General features: G+C 43.8%; 1 protein-coding gene across 2 annotated transcripts; it reads right to left on the bottom strand.

Moving 5' to 3' along the window:
* Positions 1 to 1,717: 1,717 nt before the first annotated feature.
* tfe3a (transcription factor binding to IGHM enhancer 3a) lies at positions 1,718 to 20,038 on the bottom strand. 2 transcript variants are annotated; one of them, XM_080897936.1, is made up of 11 exons: positions 19,694 to 20,038; positions 17,336 to 17,434; positions 17,166 to 17,225; positions 16,880 to 17,051; positions 16,292 to 16,471; positions 10,596 to 10,694; positions 6,824 to 6,944; positions 5,586 to 5,642; positions 4,015 to 4,090; positions 3,538 to 3,685; positions 1,718 to 3,434 (listed from the first exon to the last, which is right to left on the bottom strand). In XM_080897936.1, exons 1-11 carry the CDS (start codon positions 19,834 to 19,836, stop codon positions 3,033 to 3,035), a joined length of 1,557 nt encoding a protein of 518 aa, XP_080754062.1. In that variant the 5' UTR covers positions 19,837 to 20,038; the 3' UTR covers positions 1,718 to 3,032. The 2 variants fall into 2 exon arrangements, with proteins under 2 accessions (XP_080754062.1, XP_080754063.1); XM_080897937.1 differs by having other exon boundaries at positions 17,336 to 17,470; positions 19,694 to 19,832.
* Between the last annotated feature and the right edge of the window lie 778 nt (positions 20,039 to 20,816).

Raw genomic sequence — 20,816 nt, 5'->3', positions numbered from 1 at the left:
AAAGCTCCTGAGTACCTCTTGAATAATTCTTCCAATTTCCTGGCATATAAATGGATGTTTGTTATGGACTTACATAGACTGGAATGATGTTGTTTTGTTAATCAGCAGAATGGCTCCCCCTGCTGGACATGAACAGTGTGACTCCTGTCTGGTCTAAGTGTTAGATGCTGTAAAGAGACTGTGTTTTTCTCTACATATTACTTTATTGTAACAATTAGCAGCTTTCAGAACACTTGCACACCTTTTGCTCAGAGTTTTCTAGATTATTTAAAACAATTATATTATTACTAGTCTTTACAAAGTTATAAATGTTGTGAGATTTCTTGTACAAAAAGAACTTTTTTGCAGTAAGTGAGCAAACACAACACAGAATGAGACAAACTTCTGTTTAATGATTTATTTCTCTATAAAAGTTGGCATGTGAACCTTGATGGATCTATAAAACAAACTGTTAACTGAGAATAAACAATGACAAACTATATGGTTGTAAACATATGATAAACATAAATGACATAAACATAGATTTAAAAAACAGCAATCCCTTTATGCAAGAATCACCTGATCCTCATAACTGAACACCTGACTCTGCTGATCATTATTCAGGTATTAAATCTCATTTCTAGCTGGATACAGACAGGTTTTCTCTGGCTTACACCTAATGCAACATTCAGAGATAATTGGTATCGCAACAATAGTTATCAGCTTTCTTCGTTACATCAGCCTTTCTTTATCAAACCGTGAGCACAGTAACGCGTTTGGCGCGTCATTCAGCACCAATCAAGCGACACTGCCTTCTTCTGTGAAGAAGAACGGGTCACAGAGAGCTGTGAAGGATCTGACAAAACTTTAGAGTGGCTCTCTAAATAAAACCAGAGAGGCATGCTGTCGAATACTGCTAATCTGGTTCCTTCCTGTGAATATACTGTTTATCTATCTGCCAGAAATCGCTTTGACCAAATGTAAGTGCAGTTCACTTCATTTATTAAACATTCTCTGAGATAAACACCAACAGGACTGCAAAATTACCCTGGCAGAAAATCAGGACCAAGCATAAAAACATATTTGTATATTTCCTGTATCAATAACTGAATGCAAGTAGGTTCATACAGTCTGTGTTACTGTAACTTGCATTGCTAACAATCCATAACAGCCCAACAGGTTTTACTGGCCACATCAAGCTCAGTGCTTTTTTCCTGTAATTAAGTTCCTCTTTCCCGTCTTCACCCTTCCTCCATATTTTCCCTGGTATGAAGGCCTGGTTCTGTTGCATATTTTTTTACAGTTATAAAGGTAGGTTTTTTTCCCTACTGCTGCCAAGTGCTGATCATAGAAAGTTGATGGCTTGTGAACTCTGTAATATACAATGTATAGTGCCCTGAGATGGCTGTAGTTATGAATATATGCTATATATTCTTTCTTTGTAGTACACGGCACAGATGACATTAGCAGGAATTAATACTATTGCTTGGCCATGATTTAGTATCACCTGGGAAATTCAATGAATGACATCAGCCCAATAAATGGCCATTATCAACTGTAATAAGTCACTTATACATGACTAGTCGGCACCCTCCACCACCTACTCAAAGTCTTAAAAAAAGTATCATCCAATTACTGATAAATAGAAGAAAACAAAGATTCCAAAGGTGATCTATTAGATGTCAGATAAACAACAAAAACCAGCATTTTAACGTGGTTAATGTTGGTTTTGGAGCCACAAATGTGGCAAACAGTAACTGAAAATGAAATAAAACTAGACACAAACACAAAGATCCCACATGGCACATGAACCGCAGTCTGCAGGCTGTTGTCTGCCATATTTAAGGGAGCGATGTTGGCAGCCATTTGGGCTGATGTTGTGATCGTGCAGTAATAAAGTAACAGAGATCAGCAGAGATCTCATTTATCTTGTGTCTTGGTGTCTCTGTTCCCACATCTTACTAACTTGTCTGCAGTCAGTATTATTTTTCCTAACCAGCATCACCAGCAGAGCACCTTAAATTTCCAACAAAACCCAGACACATTTACATCGGCGACTGTAACATATGAGGAAATCGTTCCACAAACAAACATAGCTGCTAAGATGACACGATTTTAGCTAGAGCTAATTACATCAAGCACAGATAGCAGCTAGCTCTGTACAGTAGCTAACTAAACTAGCAGGTAGGAGAATATGAACAACAGTATGTAACTAGTTAGCTTTTAACGCGAGCACGTTTTAACATTAACAGCTAACTCGACAAGTTCTTGTTTGGTAACCTGTCTGTTATAAGATAGGAGGGTTCCTGAAGACAAAACACCTGCAGCTAAGAGTTAGCTTACAATTAGCCTCAAGCAATGGAAACTGTAGCTGGTTTAATTGAAGGCTAACGATTATAAACTCATCAGCAAGAATTGATTGAAGCTTAAAATGTTAATTTGGCTGCTGTATGAGAAGAGTCTCAATGCTAATAAAACATAAAACTCTAAAGATGAAACAAACTGAAATGAACAGTTTTCTTAAGGATTGGTGGCCGATTACAAAAGTTTCCCTTCTTTTTGCTCTGGACATGGTTTCAATCAGGCAGCGCATATATTAAAAATAAAACTGAATCAAAGTCCTGAAGCTATGCAGACTCCTCTGATCCAATAAAAATCTCTACTCAGTTTTCCAGCACAGTGATTATAGATTCATTTATATTTACAGGAATGAACTGAGGCACAATCAATGTCTCAGTATTTTGACTACTTTATAAAACCTCGTAAATCCACATTTAAGTCACTTTGAGTCTCAGCAGTTCAGGTGAGTGCGTGTGAGGAACCTGAACACAATTTTGACACTGGGGTTTGCAACAACAGCTGTGACAACAACACTTCAGGACAAAGGGGAGTCCCCTGGAAGACATGCTGATGGTTTCTGTTACACTGCATCACCTTGGTGTGTTTTTTGCTTTGTTGATGTCACAGATTGAAAAGCAGTTCCCTAAAAAAAATTAAAAATGAAGTCCCGCCTTCAGTTCTGGCCAATCAGATCCCTGTGCGCGATGGGGTCATCAAAGATCCTCATCCATGCTGAAGCTGCTCCTTCTGCTGCTGGTCTTCGAAGCTCCGCAGGACAGCAGAGGGTCGGACATCACTCCTGCCCCGCTCCCGTCCTCCATCAGGAGGCCCCCCAGGCCGTTCAGGTCAGTCAGCCCCATGTCAGACATCAGGTCTGTGGAGAAAACAGTGGCGGCTCCCTGAGGCTCATCCAGGTCCGTAAAAGTCAGAGCATCCAGACCCAGAGAGGGAGTCACCAGGGAGGAGGAGGAGGGGGAGGAGGAAGAGGAAAAGGGGTGAAGCAGTGGAGGAGAGAGCAGGGTCTGGGGGTCCAGAGAGGAGGAGGAGGACTTCGGGGGAGGTGAGTTGGAGGAGGAAGAGGAGAGGCCATGGACGCGAGCCTGAAGCTCCAACTCCTGCAAAACAAAGAAATTAGAGTTTGTGAAGCTGCAGCTACGTCCATGTGATGGACAAGGACAGTAAATCAGACCACCACCACACCCCGCCCCCTCTGCTCACCTGTATGCGGAGCATCAGCGAATGGTTGGTGCTCTCCAGCCTCCTCTGCCTCTCCTCCATCTCTCGGGCTCTGTGCTGTTCCTTCTGCAGCTTGCGGATGTAATCCACCGACGCCTTCAGGATGGTTCCTTTGTTCCACCTCGTCTCACTAAAACACCAATCACATTCAGTGCCTCGTTAACACACGGCAGGATAACGAGGTGCTGCTGCCAACATGTACAGACATGAGTGCTGAACTAAAAGTAAAGTCTATGTAACAATATATATCAAATTTCAATTTCAAATAAAACTTACAAAGATTATTTAAATGGAAAAAGTCAGCTGTATCATTTTAAATAAGCCAACATCTCACTGATTAATCAAGTGCAAAATCTGTGCCTTTGTCTCTGTAGCCTCTTTATGTCTCTGCTTTTGTTGTACTACTGGTACCAGCAGGAGTGTAAGTGTACAGAGTGTGAGTGTGCAGCGTTTACTAACGGGTCAGAGGATTTAGGGATCAGAGCTCCGAGTTCTTTGATCCGGTCATTGATGTTGAAGCGCCGCCTCCTCTCGACTGTAGGAACACATCGACATTATTTTAGCGTGCAGATGTCAATGCATTCGGCAGGAGTTATACAACTCTGCACGGGAAAAATGTTGCAATAAAAGCAGCAACAGAAGCATTTTGAAACCAAAGGTGACAAAAAACAGGAATAAGAATCAGACAGTCAGCAGATCTCAGGCTTCAGTTAGGACAGATACGTGCCTTCAAATCATCTGCATCAAATTTGAATTTTTACATCAAATATCAAAGTTTTCCTTTAGCAATACTGATTGTTTCTGACCCTTAAAAGTTCACTTCATGGCGTCACACACCTCCCCCCCACCCCACCTCCAACTGGTGTTTTTTTTTTAATGAAATGCTCCCAGTCACCAGTTTCACTTCTTCAGCTATGAGAGAACAATCAGATGAATGAGTCTCGATCGGATGTTCTCCACATCTTTTATTACAGACGGAGAAAATTCTCTGTTCCCTGCTTCAAACCGAGACGCGCTGCAGCAGAGCGGTATGTGAAGCTGCAAACTCAGGAAGCCGAACTATGCGACGCTCTCTCTCACCTGAAGTTATCTGCTGCCAAGCAGGGCGCGGCTCGAGGCTGGCTCCGAAAGTGAGCCAGTTCTCTTTAGACTTCGTATGGGGGCGGGAGGATGCTAGGACTTCCTTCTGCTAACTGGAGTCAATGAAGTGGAAGCCTAAACTGTTTGTGCTTTTGGAGCATTTAAATTATACTATGTGACAAATATACGACTTACTGTGAAGTACGGATCATCCAGGAGGTTTGTGATATAGTTTTAGGGAGTCACAGTGTTTTATCAGTCTGTGCTGAGCTGATATCTCTGCCTGTGCAGGATACCTGCACACTTCATTGATGCAACTTCCTAACAAAGCTCAGTGTTCACACTGACAATAAACTGGGCTTCACTGCAAACTCTGAAGCCCTCAACAAAGACTGCTGAGGATCTTTAACATCTGCTGGATGATGCTCAGGATGTTTTATGAGTCTGCAGTGGCCACAACAGACTCAATAAACAGATCCACAGTCCAGTAACTTTGTGGATGTGGAGGTGACAGAAAGGACGTGTTAAAACATAGAACGTCACACCTGTGGCCACCTCCGCCTCGTAACACTGTCATGACTTGTATTTTGTCTATATTGAACATGATATTTATGATGTGAATATTTAAACTGAATTGAAGATTTAGTAGTTTAATTTGTTTTTAATAATCTTTTATAGAGAGTTTACGTTTCTTACTGCTTTTCTTTTAAGACACGTTTTCCAGTCGGCTCAGACCGACCAACATGCTGCCAAAGATTTCTCTCTATAGTGGAGCGTGCACGTGTGTCGGCACAAGTATGTCAGTCAGTTTTGTAAAACTGAAGCATGTCAGGAATCAGAAACACCTGAAACCTGCAGGTTCACATCTACCTCTGAGATCTGCTGAAAGAATGCCACACAGTAACACACAAATATTTTACTGGCTGGTGGAGTAATACTGCCGTACTCACTGAGGTTGTGATTGTCCTTCTTCTGTCTTTCTTTAATCAGAGCTTTGGACTCCACCTCTGCAACAACAACATCAAAAATCAATCGCAATCAATATTCGATTGATCAATCATGAGTTCATCGTGAGTGACTTTTCTCTGCTGCAGCAACAGCTGTCAGTTCTGTTTCATGTGTTTTTTAATGTCGCTTGTTTTGTAGCGTAGAAACAGCAGAATGTCAGTTTCAGCTTGGACAAAAAGTTCATGTTGACTGAACAGGAAGTTGGAACTGATGATGTGGGAAAATACGAGTGGCTGCCGTGGCCGTGTGTGCGTGTTCAGAGGAAGTCGTGATGTTGACTCATCAAAATTAAGAACACATTTTCAGCCAGGAGGAACAAGAGGGAAGCACAGAGGGAAACACAGAGCGAAGGGCCTCGCTCCCGGCACGCTGGAACGATGCAACGCGACGACAGACACAAATCGTCGTGAAGGAGCAGCCAATCACAGCAGCTCACTCCTGCAAGGAGTCTGTGTTTTACAATGCTTTCATCTGAAAAGCTTTCATGTAAACTGTGTTTGTGGTCACTGTGACGCCCCCTGCAGGTGATTTAATGCACTCGGAAGACCTCAAAGTCTAATCAGAGGCTGCATATTTATAAGTTTCTGTCTGCAGCTCGAGCTCCTGGAAATCACGTATGGTGAAAATGCTTCCTTGTCCAGCTGACAAACATCCTCTTTGATGAGAAGTCTGCAGGTTCACAGCCTGACTGATGCATAACTGCCAAGTAGCAACTCCAGGGCTGAAAACTGAAGCCAACACAGCAAAGCCCAAAATTGCCGTTCCCCTAATGACCACTTAAAGCTGGCTCTAAAAGCAAGTAAACCCTACAGACCTCCGTGTTGAAATGTCCAGCTTCAGAGCAGAAACAAACATCTTTACAGCCTGAAACAACAAATGATGTTGCTGCGAATTGCACTCGCTGAAATGGAATAATACTGTGCAGTGTGGTACTACCCTTCTAGCATTTTGTTCATCTGTTAGCGCCAATTAACAGCTCGCTAACCAAGCTTGCTAGGTTTAAAACTTAGCACTCCCTCCTCATATCCAAGTATGGTTGCTTCTGGCTCCAGAAAGATAGCAACCCAACGTGATGAAGCTAAAGCACAAAATGCAGAGTCCACAAAGCCCAACTGTCCATCATCTTTCATCGACAGTCTATGGTATCTGGTAACATGTAACCTGAGTGTGTGATATTTACCAGTCAGCTCTCTCTTGACGGCATGCAGGTTGGCCGGGCAGCTGTTACTAATGGTAAGCGTAGGCATGGTGTTCCCGACGCTGCCACCATACCCGTCCAGCAAGTTCTCAGGATCAGGGAGCTGCATGGACCAATCAGAGCACAGAATCAGATGAGTGACAGGTAGATTATCCCCCCTCCTCCTGTCAACAGCGAAGTCCAGAAAACACACATTTATGCACAAACACACACACGTCACTCTGGTGAGTCTGAGCAGCTAACCTGCTGTCACAGAGGTCAGAGGTCACAGTTTCTGCAATCAGCTGCGGTTAGTCAAACCACCACCGTGGATGGACTACTGAGCAACTGGACACTGAATCAGGAGCCTCCAGTTAAGTGTTCCGCGACAACTTTAAAACCACGCTGAACTAAAACTGTTTTTTCCTGAGCTCTGTGTAGCCGATGAACTGTGGAGCAGAAATGAAACGTGTGCTGGTTTAAGGTCTGACTTTTCTGTCAGCTCTCATCAACTAAAGTCAGAAACTGAGGAATCTGCTGATCGAACAGGAAGCTGTGCTAACAACTGGCTCGCAGATAACAGGGACAGAAACAGAAACCAGCTCCTCCCGGCCTGGACGGTCTGTTTGGGGACGAATCTCCTCTACGGGCACATTTTTAAGAGCTTCATCAACATTTTAGCTTCTTTATATTTTCATTTGAGATCAAAATACAAAAATGACAGTAAATCAGGGCCTGGCTGTGAGTTTTATTTCATGCTATTTTATACAAATAACCTAAAAAAAATGTGACAGACTAATTTATTTATTTATTTTTAACCTTATTTTATTGTCATTTTAATTGTATTTGGTTACTCTTTGGAACTAAATCTTTACTTACTATAATTATGCTGAAAAATGTACTGTGTCAAAGTTTACCAAGAAAAGAGATTTTATAGCGACATTTGAGGTTCAATCGTATCTGAAGTCAAAGGTTTCCAATCATCATTTCCACTTCTTGGACTCAACTAAAGTAGCTGTGACTGCTTCCGTCCAAATGATCTAATAATCCACACTTTCTTCTGACTGGCCGGCTTCCAGCAGCCTACAGAGGGGCAGCACTGAGTGCTAGCTGTACTTGGTGGCTGTGCTTTGTTTTTTGTGCGTGACCGCATAAAATATATAATATAAAATAACTCGAGCAATATGAATCTCGTTCATAATTAATATGAACATCAGGCTTTGTAACATTACATATATGACAGAAAATACTGGACGAGTGGAACAATTCCTCTTTAAACTGGGATTTACTACAAATTCAGTTCCCTACCACACAAACCCAGTTAGAGATATCATTAGTTTATGGGTACCCTCGATTTTAACTAAAAGATTTCTTAAAATATGGAATCAGAGCGCATTAAGAGCACAGCCAAAGCTAAAACAGCCTGAAAGAGGAAGAAATGCAAATCTCGCCAGACCACAATACAAACCAAGAAGTTGATCTTTATTAGAGAGGCGGGTGAAATGAAAGCTAACGGCTGACATAATTCCAGCACAGAGAAAAGTATTAATTTAGATTAATACATTTTAAATAATAGCCGAGCACTTTCTTTTACTGCAGCGACTTAAACTGTAAGTCAGACAACAAATCAGCCGCTGAGTTTATCTTGTGTTGCAGCCTGTTGAGCAGAAACTTCAGTTGAATGAATGCTGACTGACTACCGTGCGTATCGGCACAGCCCTGCAGCTCAGAGCTCCTCTTATCATCTTTCTAGGAAACGCCAGCTTTCCTTAAGAACTCAAATTTAAACAGCAGGCACTTTCAAAAGAAAAATCTGATTCTGGGCACCAAAGGGAGCAGGAAACATCTGGAGGCTACAGCCAAACTGCAGCAGATTTATAGAGAAATTACAAGAAAGGTTTCCAGAGAATGAAAAAAGTTAGGATTAAACAGATAAGCCTATAAAACATTTAAAAAGCAGCTGAGAGTGATGTGTTTAAAGTATAAAAACAATGCAAACCAGCAGACACGGCATCAATCTGGATGAATAACCCAGTTTTAATCGGTTTTCTCTTTAAGGCGACTATGCTGCATTTCCTCAATGAGCAGCTGCAGTCCAGAGGTCAGAGGTCAAACTTTCCCCAAACTCAAAAAATACAAGCTGGACATTTTACCTCTGATTTAATCCTCCTCTTCTCATGGTCGGGCAGTAACACCAAAATCCTCATCTTGCTAATTGCACACAAACACACACATGCAAACAAACACACACACACACACACACACGGACAGACACACAGCGAGTCGCTGAGCTGCTGCTGAGCTTCCCCTTTCTGTTCAGACAACTGTTTAAAAATGAGGAAACGTCTCTTTAAGAAAGAAAGCAAAAAAAGAAAACTCCCAGAGAGCTTTATTATCTGCCTGACACACGCACCGTGTGTCTCCACCCACAAAAACGAGGAAGTCTGGAAAGCTGAACTGATACTCTCTGACAGCCTCTTCCACCTCCACTGTCACTGCAGCTTCACACATACGAAACATCTGCATTTCCTCCAGGTGATGGCCAGCAGGGGGCGACAGAACCCACACAAAAAAGTCAGGCTGTATTTAGATTACCTTAATTCTGCCTTGATTCTTTGCCTCAGTAATGTTCCTAATGAGTTTTCTAATCTGACATGTTGTCAAACATGTGGCTCGGGGGCCAAAACTATCTCACCAATAGGACAAATCTGGCCCACAGCAGCTGTACAGCAGTCATTCATAACACCAAAGTCTTTCAGCTGTGAGGACAGGAGTGAAAATATTTGGATAATGAATTAAAACTGAAGTTAATTCATTTAAATGAGCTTTAACCATGGAGTGAAATAGTATTATTGTTTGTTAAAACTTTAAACCAGAATGAAAGCCAAGGGCTGACGCTGAAATGAAACTGGGCCACTGAGCTGCTCACAACATTGCTGAGATCCTGATTATTTAATATGATAACCCACAGACTTAAAAACTTTATTAAAGACTTAATAAAATATATAGAAATATACTGAAATTTCATCAAAATAAACTAAATTAAAAACATGTGTGAACTGAATTAAACATGAGTCAGCCTGCAGGGAAGTGAAACTGGACTTTGTATCCGAGTATGTAATACCAACGTGTACCACAGGAGAGGTCAGCCAACCAGTGTATCATCCATCCAATCTGCCCTGAGCACAACATGAGAAACAAAGGAAGCAGCAGCCGTAAAGGACAGGCGTTTGAGTGAATGGCACATCAAACAGTGACTGAAGCACCTGGAAAGAACTCCTTTTCACCACCAGCACAAACTCTCAGAAAGAACCCACGCTCGATTGCAGAGAAGAGATCAAATCTAGAGCGAAACAATAACAAAAACCGGAGTAGTTTTCCACAGCTACACTAAAAGCCTCTGATATAAAAAGCTGCCCCCTGGTGGTGAAAGCTCAAGTTACATTTTTGCAGAAGGTAATTTTAAAAAGTTCCTCGTTAATAACTGAACAAGGGAACAGGGTTGTATTTCCCAATGTGACCTGATGGGGGCAGTGTTGCTTGAGCTCAGACACGATCATCAGAAGTGGGTTTGGTTTGTTTTATTGTTACAGTAACACGTCACAGCTCCAGCCGGTGTGGTGTTTTCCTTCATGTTGGAGGGGGCGGATGATGATGATGATGATGGGGAGGAGTTTGTTTCTGTTTGTCGGTTAGTCATCACGTCGTTTAAAAGTAAAACCAGAGAATGCACCGTGTGATGTTTTCGAGTGTGTTTGTGCACGTGTTGCGTTACCGTGTTGGCGAGCTGCAGCTCCGAGTCGATCAGCGTCAGAAACTCGTCGTTCAGGCTCGAATCCAGGCTGATGATGTCATCGACGATGATGTCTTCTACCTGAATGAACCAATCACAGAGCAGATGAGCATTGTGTCACCTCGGGTAATTAGTGTGAATGCTATTTAAGCATTAACAGTATTAACAGTATAGCTCCTTTGATCGGCTCCATCACCTAGTGGGGGTGGGGGGGTCATAGTTTGGTCCCGCCTTCACTGTTGTGATTGGTGTGGGGGTAGGGACAGGCTTAGGGCGTCGGGGGGGTTCCCCGGAGGCATCTTCCTTGGGGGGCTCAACCCGGGGTAGCGGTCATGTCCGGTTGGGGGCTCTTTTGGCTCTCGGGTGACTGTTTCCTTGTGGCTGCGTGCAGGGGGCTAGGGGAGGGTCTGTGCTGACGGACGTGGGTTACTTACCTGGTAGCCTGTCTGACCCTGGGTGGGTCCGGGATGGGCGTGAGGTTCTGGGGGCGCTCCGTCTCTGGGCTGGGGCCCGGGCTGGGCCTCGGGGCCTTGGGTCCTGCCCCTCCCTTCCTTCCCTCCCCATCTCCAGCTGCCTCCCTCTTCCCGCTCCACCACAACCAAATCAAATCAAATCAAATCACTTTTATTGTCACATCACATGTGCAGGTACATTGGTACAGCACATGTGAGTGAAATTCTTGTGTGCGAGCTTCACAAGCAACAGAGTTGTGCAAAATACAATAATGTAAACAAGCAAAATACAAGAATGGCTACATCTGAAACTAATAAATATATGTACAATATATAATAGTATATGCATTTCTGGATGTGTATACTAAATATTTTTCTACGTGTGTGTGTGTGTGTGTGTGTGTGTGTGTGTACACATATTTTACAAATTAAATAGAGTAAACAATGAATAGAATATATAAAATAAATAAAATAAAATAAAATATACAGAGTTGAATATGTGCAAAACAGTGGCATTACTGTACAGTATGGAGTGCATAATGTTAAAGTTCCAGTAGTGAAGCTGAGGTGTCTATGACGTGTTCAGCAGTCTGATGGCCTGGTGGAAGAAGCTGTCTCTCAGTCTGCTGGTACGGGACCGGATGCTGCAGAACCTCCTTCCTGATGGAAGTAGTCTGAACAGTTTATGGCTGGGGTGACTGGAGTCCTTGATGATCCTCCCCGCTTTCCTCAGGCACCGCGTCCTGTAGATGTCTTGGAGGGAGGGAAGCTCACCTCCAATTATCCGTTCAGAGCACCGCACTACTCGCTGGAGAGCTTTGCAGTTGTAGGCGGTGCTGTTGCCATACCAGGTGGTGATGCATCCAGTGAGGATGCTCTCAATGGCACAGTGATAGAAGGTCCTGAGGATGCGGGGGCTCATGCCGAATCTTTTCAGTCTCCTGAGAAAGAAGAGGCGCTGCTGCGCCTTCTTCACTGTTTTGTTTGTGTGTACTGACCACGTAAGATCCTCAGCCAGATGTACTCCAAGGAACCGGAAGCTGCTCACTCTCTCCACAGCAGCGCCGTTGATGGTGATGGGGGTGTGTACTTCTCTGCACCTCCGGAAGTCCACTATCAACTCCTTTGTCTTTGCGACGTTGAGGGTGAGATGGTCGTCCTGACACCAGTGGGTCAGGGCGCTGACCTCCTCCCTGTAAGCTGTCTCATCACTGTTGGTGATAAGACCCACCACTGTAGTGTCGTCCGCAAACTTCACAATGATGTTGGAGCTGTTAGTGGCTGTGCAGTCGTAGGTGTAGAGTGAGTACAGGAGAGGGCTCAGTACACACCCCTGTGGAGCACCAGTGTTCAGTGTGACGGGGGATGAGGTGATGCTGCCCAGTCTGACCACTTGGCGTCTGTCAGACAGGAAGCTAAGGATCCAGCTGCAGAGGGAGCTGCTCAGTCCTAGATCCTGCAGTTTCCTATCCAGCTTCGAGGGAACGATGGTATTGAATGCTGAGCTGTAATCTACAAACAGCATTCTCACATACGTGTCTCTCTTCTCCAGGTGTGACAGGGCAGTGTGTAGTGTCAGGGCTATGGCATCATCAGTGGACCTGTTGTGGCGGTATGCGAACTGTAGAGGGTCCAGTGAGGGTCCACACATGCAGGGCCTTGGAGTAGGGGTATGTCACCAGGGTGCAGAGGAGGCTACCCCCCCGTCCCCTTCTGGCTGCCTCTGCCTCAATTTTATCCCACAACTTAGACATTCACATTATTCACACTCTCATTACACATACATATAGGATCTTGGGGGTGGGCACAATCACGGAGTCCAAATTACCATCAGGGTGTACACCTCACCCCTGGCGTCGTTGCCCACCTCTCAATTTTGAATACACGTAGACATTGAGGGCTAGCAGGAGGGACTATGCGCTTACCTGCTGCTCTCTGGCAGGTAGCTCCATGCCCTCCTGGGTTTTAAATGCACCTTAGAACACACATGCATCAACACTACAATGAGCGGGTGGAGGGAGGTTTGGAGTCTTCTCTCACCCCCATTCTCTGCGACCTGCTGGAGCAGGGGGGCTAGGAGGAGTTGGCCGTCCGACTGCGGTCTGGAGTGTGGGGCCTCCCTGCTGCTGCGGAGTCGGGGCGGTCTGCCTCTCCCCACCGCAGGGAAAAGGGTAACACCACCTGGGTCTGGGTGCAGTTCCCCCCTCCAGGGGCAAGGGTACCTAGACCCAGTTCTTAGAGTACGCTTGGGGAGTGTGATCGTGTGTACAGCGTCTCTTTATGTCTGTCTCCACGTTGGTTGAGTGTGGAGTAAGTGCATATGAGAGCATGAGGGTGGGAATGGATGTTTGTGTCTGTGTGTGTCTATATGTCAGGTTGGGTGTCAGGCGCCACCTCTCTGGGGACATCTCAGGCCCTCCAAGGTTTGGAGGCCTATCTCCACCCACCCCCACTTCCCCTGCCAGTGGCGGACTCCCTCAGGTGTCGGTGCGTTGGTGGTTCTTTGTGTCTGGGGGTGGGCGTCCGGGTACACACCGGCTCACTCCTTGGCGGCCGCTTATTGGGGCTCGCTCGGGCCACTTCGGAGGTGGGATGCCCCCGGCCTCTCGGCCTGGGGCTCGGTCACTCAGGCACAGCTGGCTGCCGGCGGAGCTCATGGGCGCGTCACTGCAACTCCCCCTGGCTTCTGCTCCGCGGCTGCTGAGTGAGCCCTCATCTGGGACTCTCCTCAGCTCTTACTGGGACAGTGGCGCGGCTGCCCCTCTGTTGGTCTTCCTTGGTCTCTTGTGTTCTGGGAGCCTCTGGATGTCTGGAGCTTTGATCTCCTCCATACCTGCTTCATACCCTGGAGGACGGGGCTGTGGCCCCCCCACACTCCCTAGCAGATCATTACATGGAGAAACCTTTGGAATGCAAGCATGCTGATCCACACAGGTATGCACACAGGTGTACACACGGGTATTCACAGACGCGGACTACAGCTTTCTTGGCTGCTGCCTCAAAGCACATTGTGCGCTGTCTATCCTGCGTGCTGCACAATATCGTTTATTATTTAGTATCTACTGATATCTACTGCTAGCTAGTTTATTGTGATGGTGCCGTTTTTTTTTATTATGTTGCTCTTTGTTGTTTGCTTTCTCTTCTGTTTTTTTCTCCATACAGGTGACCCAGGTGTTTTGTTTTTTTTGTTTGTTTGTTTTTTTCTCTCTTCCCCCCCTTCTCACCGTCTCTTCTCCCCTTTGGTTTTCTTTCTCTCCCCCTCTTTCTTTCATTCTCTCTCCCTGTCCTATCCCCCAGTCATGTCTGTCCCGTTTGTAGCAACTGAAAACAAAATAAATTCATAATTATAATAAAGGTCAATCAAATGGACCAATATGGCAAGGCCATGATGATCCACTTGGTAAAATAAATCCGCTTGGCATCTTTCTTTGCCTTGAGACAACAATTCTGATGGCTAAAGATCCAAACGGGACACATAAATAAATAAATAAATAAATAAATAAAGCATTAACAGTATTGAGATCCTAATCTTCATTATTATACACAATTTGAGTTAATCTGGTTCAGCTTTGCTCCACTGGTCAATGTAGAGTCTGCACACCAGGCACTCTTTAATGTCTTTTGCCACTTCTTTCTTGGTTACCATGGTGACACCTCTCTACTTCTATATAAATACACGTATTTCGTGCTGAAAGCTGCATATTTGTGCTCAGCGTCAGGAAACATCTAAAACAAAGTCACGCCCTGGTCGCTCCTCCTGATGATGAAATCAGTTTTTGCTGAATTATGCCAGAAGTCTCAAACCCAACACCGTGCCTCAGAATACCATATTTTACTTTTCTGGCTGCAAAGAGGCTTTTTTTTTTTTCTTTTTTTTTAAAATTAAACTAGTTTTTAAAAATCTGTTATCTCTGAATAAAAAGGGAGGATTTTGTGTTTTAAGGTGACTCATGTTTTAAAACTGACTCAGATCCTCTGGAAGAGTCGACTCAGCAGACTCAGACGGGAAGGCTGCTGCTGGCTGACTGAATGAATAAAACAAGTGAAATGCTCCTTTAAACTGTCACTGCAGGTTTTCTTCTTATGTCTCTATTTTGCCCTCTCTCTTCCTTCCTGCTGCCTTTCATCCAGAGATGAATCAGACCCGGGGGGACGATTCAGTGCTCAAAATGCATTTGGAGGAGAGAAGAAGATGCTGAAATGTCTTCTCAGACGTGACACATAAATGAGGCGTGAAACACGGCGAGTATAGAAGCTATGGTGGGAAATAGAGATGCTCTTATTGTATGTTGAAGGGATTTAGATAAAGCTTTCAATGATGGATAAACAGAGAAATGAGAGTTTCAGAAGCTGTCACTGTGTTTTTGTAGAAACCCAAAGCACATGACAGCCTGTTTACCTCATTGTGTGTTTCTCACTTTCTAGGTCTGGGTGTCAAAGCACAGCAAGCTAGAAACATTTTTACATAAGACACAGGAGGCAACAGCACTGATATGCTTTGATGTTATATAAGGTGTTTCTTTAGTAAAGCTGTACCTGTGTTTGCATCTTTCCTCTCATTGCACTCTCCACGTTGCAAAGCCGGGACTCAGTTCTCCCTCAGTAACCTCAAGCTCATTCTCAGAAATCCCCTGCAGCTTTACCTTTGTAATAATCACATGTGTGCCAACAGTCAACACATGTGTTTGCTTATGTTTTGTGGAAATCTATACAGAGGAAATGGCTCCTTTTAGAGCCACCAGACTTTACTTGCGAAAACAATCATTTTACTGTGCACAGAATGGGATTCACTCTGAGTGAGCTGAGCATGTTATTTCAGATCCAGGCTAACCCAGCAAAATACCAAAGGCACACACAAACTGCAGTTCCTCTAGTGGCCACTGGAGGCTCAACCCAACAGTGAGTCAATCTCCATGAAAATGTCGAAATTTACAGCAGAAGTTTACAACCTGAGCAAACACAGTTTTGGCCTCTCTGGATAGTTTGTTTCATAGCAACTGTACTGTGGGTCAATTCTTTCATAACTCATCCAACTGGATGCCAGTAAGACAAACCAACCAGTAAACCAACAGTTTTTAAACACTACTTCTGATTATTTTCACTTCATTTTTATTACAGATGTTTTTAATAAGAGTTGCTGATACAAAAATACCAAAGTATACTTCACATAACACGATTCAGTCTAAAAATAAAGCCTGTTTGTTTGTTCACATGTTTATTTCTTACTTCCTGTTTGGGGCTCCCGTCCATTGGCTGTCCAGGGGTGGAACCCAGCTGGGGGGAGTGGCTTGCCACTGCAGCCTGCTGCTGATTGGCTGTCTTGGTGGTGGACAGGTACTGACGGACCTGCTGCCTCTGAGCCTGCTGGATGTGATACCTGGTGGGATTCTCCAGGTGAGTCTGCACCTGAGGGCCAAGAGTGAAGATTTAAAAGACTTAAAATGTTGCAAACGATAACTGTATACATATAAAGCTAGCAGGTCGTGTCCATACATAGCATTTTAGCACATTGTTGAGATTTAGCCAATAGATTTTAGGGAAAGGACTTCAAATTGCATCGGCTAATCAGTTTTCACAAAAGCAAATAAGATTTATAAGCTAATAAATCATCAGACAATAACAAACGGCTATCTGAAGGGTGTGCTATGACGCGCTGATTAAAGGGTTAGCCAGGTGTTTAACTTTAAATACTTTTTATATTTGTTTGCATATTTAAACAATAAATGTAGTCAAAGTCGATATTTTATTTTTTTGTGCAGTACGTTCACTGGCATCCATTTTCTGACACCTCTCGTTTCAGTTTACTCCACGCACCTTTAGCACCTCCACAGGGACCTGAGCAGGAGGTATGCAGGAGGAGGGCACCGAGACGCAGATGGGCGAGGAGGAGTCGGAGAAGCGAAGAAGCTGCTGTTGCTTCTTCTGCGTCTCTTTATGCTCCTCCTCCAGAGCCTGCTGACGCATCAGATCCTGACGCATCAAAACCCTACAGGAGGAGTAAGGAGGTGGACGTTATCGACAGTGCTTGTGAGAGCGCCCTCTGGAGGACAGAGAGATGAGCGAAGACAGGAACGAAAGAAGAAGTGGGGGAGTTGTATACCTCGATGACATCACTGACGGCAGTGAAGAAGATGAAGAGGAGGGAGCTGCTGCTGATGAACTGAAGACAGAAATGACAGCACACTTTAGTTATCATAATCAACAGGTGGTGTAGGTGGTGTTGGAGGAGTCACCTGTAGAATCCATACTTTGAGGTCAGAGCTGTGTTACCTGATGCTGATTGGCTGACTCTTGATTTCATAGAAGGTGTCGCAGTCAGATGGCAGCAGACCGTCGACCTCGATGTCAGCAACGATCCCAGACTCCACTCTGAGGGGCAGAGACAGAAATCAACCAATCAGCAGCCTGAGAGACAGACACAATTATCCAATCAGCATTTAAACCAGCATTTTTCAATGTACAGGAAAGAGAGACAATACATTTGATGCAAGAGCCATCGTCATTTCCACCTTGTTACAATGATTACATTTAAATTGTGTGTGCGCTCCTGCTTATCTGATGTTTACCTCCAAGTTTAACAGCTCTTCATATGTTCAGTTTGGAAATAAACGAAAAAAACCCTGAGACATGGCAGTAAAAAGTCCAGCCTTTCACCACAGTTATAAATACACTGCAGCGTTTGTTTGAGACTCACTTCTTAGAGTGATAGAAATATTTTTATACAGAGAAGAAGAATGTGGAGGAACAACATCTGTCAGCTGTTAGGCTTTACCACTTCCTGTGTTTGGGTGCATGAGCATGAGTGCTTGTAAGGCTGCTTCATGGGGACCCAAATCAGACTGAAGACATGTGAGGACATGTCTGCTCTGTGGATAAGCTTTATCAAGTTGGGACAAACTTTGACGTCTCACAAACCTTTAAAGCAAGACATTTTCAAAATGGAGACAAGTTTTGCAAAGTAGGGACATTTGGCCAGAATGGGGACGTTTTCATGAAAGTGTGAACAGCTGTGAGACATTCAGACAACTCTGGAAAATGGTGATTTTTAGTTGCAAAAATGGGGACATTTACACAAAGTGGGGACATTTTACGGAATGGGGATGTTTGCATGAAAATGCGAATCACTGTGAGACATTCAGACAACTCTGGAAAATGGTAACTTTTTGCCGCATATTTTTGAAACATGTATTTATTAATGTAAAGTGGGGACATTTGTGAATTTGGAAAGATAGAAAATTTTTAAATAACAGGATTTTAAGGGCTTGAAGGCTTCTTCGATAATGGAATGTATGGAAAACCTTTCAGTGTACATTTTGCAAACATATTAGATTCTGACATGGTGGGGACATTACAACAGGTCCTCACTGTCTGCAACACATGATGTGACTGATGGTCCTCACAAAGACAGAGGGACAAACGAGTGTTTAGAGAATTTCTTCTGCTGAGTCACTTCCTGCTGTTCCATGCTCATACACAACCCCACCCCCACCATAGACACATACCAAGACCCCCACCCTTCTCCACTCTCCTCCCCTCAGACAGTTGGGAAACACTCCTGCTTGTTGTTACTTTTGCTTTCTCTCTCACCGCCAACATCATTTCTGTGTGTGTGTGTGTGTGTGTGTGTGTGTGTGTGTGTGTGTGTGTGTGTGTGTGTGTGTGTGTGTGTGTGTGTGTGTGTGTGTATATTGTGAGCTTAAGTGCTGCTTCTGTGGTAAGGGCAAGCCAAGACTGAACATGTCATGGCACTTAAACCTTTTCCAACTATCATCAACACAAATCAAGAGAACACAACAAACTCCATTCATGACTTCAGCCATTTAAAGTTTTTCTGCACCTCAGAAAACCAAATCGGAAGACAACCTTTGAATTTTTAGGGATGGCATATGACATATGTATTTAAAAATAAATATAGATTATACACAAAGGTGAATTTTCTTTTGTGTGTGTGGATATTTTATATAAGTGTGTGAATGTGTGTGTGAATGGGTGGATGTCTGGATATGTAAAGCGCTTTGGGGTCCTTAGGGACTAGTAAGGCGCTATATAAATACAGGCCATTTACCATTTACCATAAGTTGGGGAGGACTAGGCTGGCCCTATCTATGTCTCCTGGGAAAATAACAGGAGCTGCAGCAGCTCCATAGATGACTCAATAGATCAGCAAGCAAAGAGGGTCAGAGGTCGAAGGTCAGGCAGTGCAAACAACAACTTGATGATCATCATTATCCCATCACACACACTCAGCACTTTACACGTTCAGAGCTGAGGTACTCGGAGAGCACTTCACACCAAACTTCATTCATAAACTGTCAAATTTAGACTTTACCTGGCTACAAAATAATAGTGAAACGCGTTTTAAACTCTTCCAGTTTTACAGTTACACCGAAATATTTCATAGGAGGCTTTAACAGCACCAGTCTGTAATAAACGTTAAACAGTAACTTGTTTACAGCACAGGTCATGAGTGTAAGGGGGGAAACTGCACGCCTGAACTCTCCCTGCAGTCTCTTTCACGGACATTATTCTTTTATTATGAGTTAATACCATAGATTTTAACCCAGGAGCTTCTCCCCGCGGCACGAGTAACGGTGTAAAAAAAAACAGAAAAAAAACTTCCTGACTCACCGGACCACGTTGAGAGTTTCCGCCGGGTCCAGGATGACAAACACGGTCTGCGGCTGCAAGACGCCGGCCTCCGGCTGCTCCGGCTCGGCTCCGCTGCAGCTCCCCTGCTCGCTCCGGACCTGCTCCGGGATAACGGCTGACATCTCTGCGGACTCCGAAGAAGAAAAGGAGAAGCTCTTTATCTCCCAGCAGCCACTGCGAGATCAAAGTCTCAGAGGGGCAGCAGAGGAACCTCGATCCGGTCCAGACCCTTTAACTCCACACGGAGGAGAAGACGAGGATGATGAAAACGAGGACGACTCAGGTTCAAGTTCTCAGTAAAGATGAAGAGACAGACTGAATCACAGACAGCTGTCAGCCCAGAAAAACACCACATAGAACAGACCCACACTTCCGAGTAAATAAAACTCCGCAAAACAGTCGAGTAGGTGCATTCATTAAACAGAACCTGCAATATGCAATCTGTGTGTCTATGCCTGTCAGCGGATTGAAGATATTTATCTCCTATAGATCATCTATTACTCCAGTAATTCGTCCATAAAAGTCAATTTATGCTAAAACATTTTCCCCGAAACGTATGAATATTTTGGGTGATTTTAAACCAGGTGAAACAAACATATTTGCACATATTTTCTAGTCTGGTGCCCCATTTTTATACTGGATATTTTTTCTTATAATATTTATTTTGTGATATTTATTTGTTTAAACGAAATTTAAATTTAACGAAATTAGATTACTGATGAAATTATTTTAGTTTAATTTGTCAATTAATTAGTTAAAACCTAATTATTTGTAATATCAAGTATAAAAGGTTCAGGTCCTTCTCCACAAAATTAAATTAATATGTAAATTAACAGAAAAACCCCCAACTGTGGTTATTAAAAATAATAAACAAACCAACAAAAACTATTTTAAATTTTGCAGTAAAAATAGTATTGATTAAAAAAATTACTAAACAATAAACAATCTGATAAAGTGTCTGTGAAGGTTCTCAGTCATCCAGGTCGTCGTAGTCAAAGGAGCATGCAAAGAAAAGCGTCTGGACTTCTTTAAGTTGCTTGAAGACGTTTCACCTCTCATCCGAGAAGTTTCTTCAGTTCTAAGGTCAAATGGTGATAAAATA

The sequence above is a fragment of the Rhamphochromis sp. 'chilingali' genome (genome assembly GCF_963969265.1).
Source record: "Rhamphochromis sp. 'chilingali' genome assembly, chromosome: 12".
Taxonomy (NCBI): Eukaryota; Metazoa; Chordata; class Actinopteri; order Cichliformes; family Cichlidae; genus Rhamphochromis; species Rhamphochromis sp. 'chilingali'.
The sequence above is the reverse complement of the archived record's forward strand: the minus strand, read 5'-3'. Positions and strand labels throughout refer to the sequence as shown.

What these genes read in the sequence shown, in the direction of transcription:
- tfe3a (XM_080897936.1), bottom strand. Translation starts at nt 19,836, where the DNA reads ATGTCAGCCGTTATCCCGGAGCAGGTCCGGAGCGAGCAGGGGAGCTGC. An exon ending in AGTCAGCCAATCAGCATCAG is followed by an intron (nt 17,226 to 17,335) that starts GTAACACAGCTC and finishes TTCTGTCTTCAG; the next exon opens with TTCATCAGCAGCAGCTCCCT. An exon ending in ATCCCTAAATCCTCTGACCC is followed by an intron (nt 3,686 to 4,014) that starts GTTAGTAAACGC and finishes TTGGTGTTTTAG; the next exon opens with TGAGACGAGGTGGAACAAAG.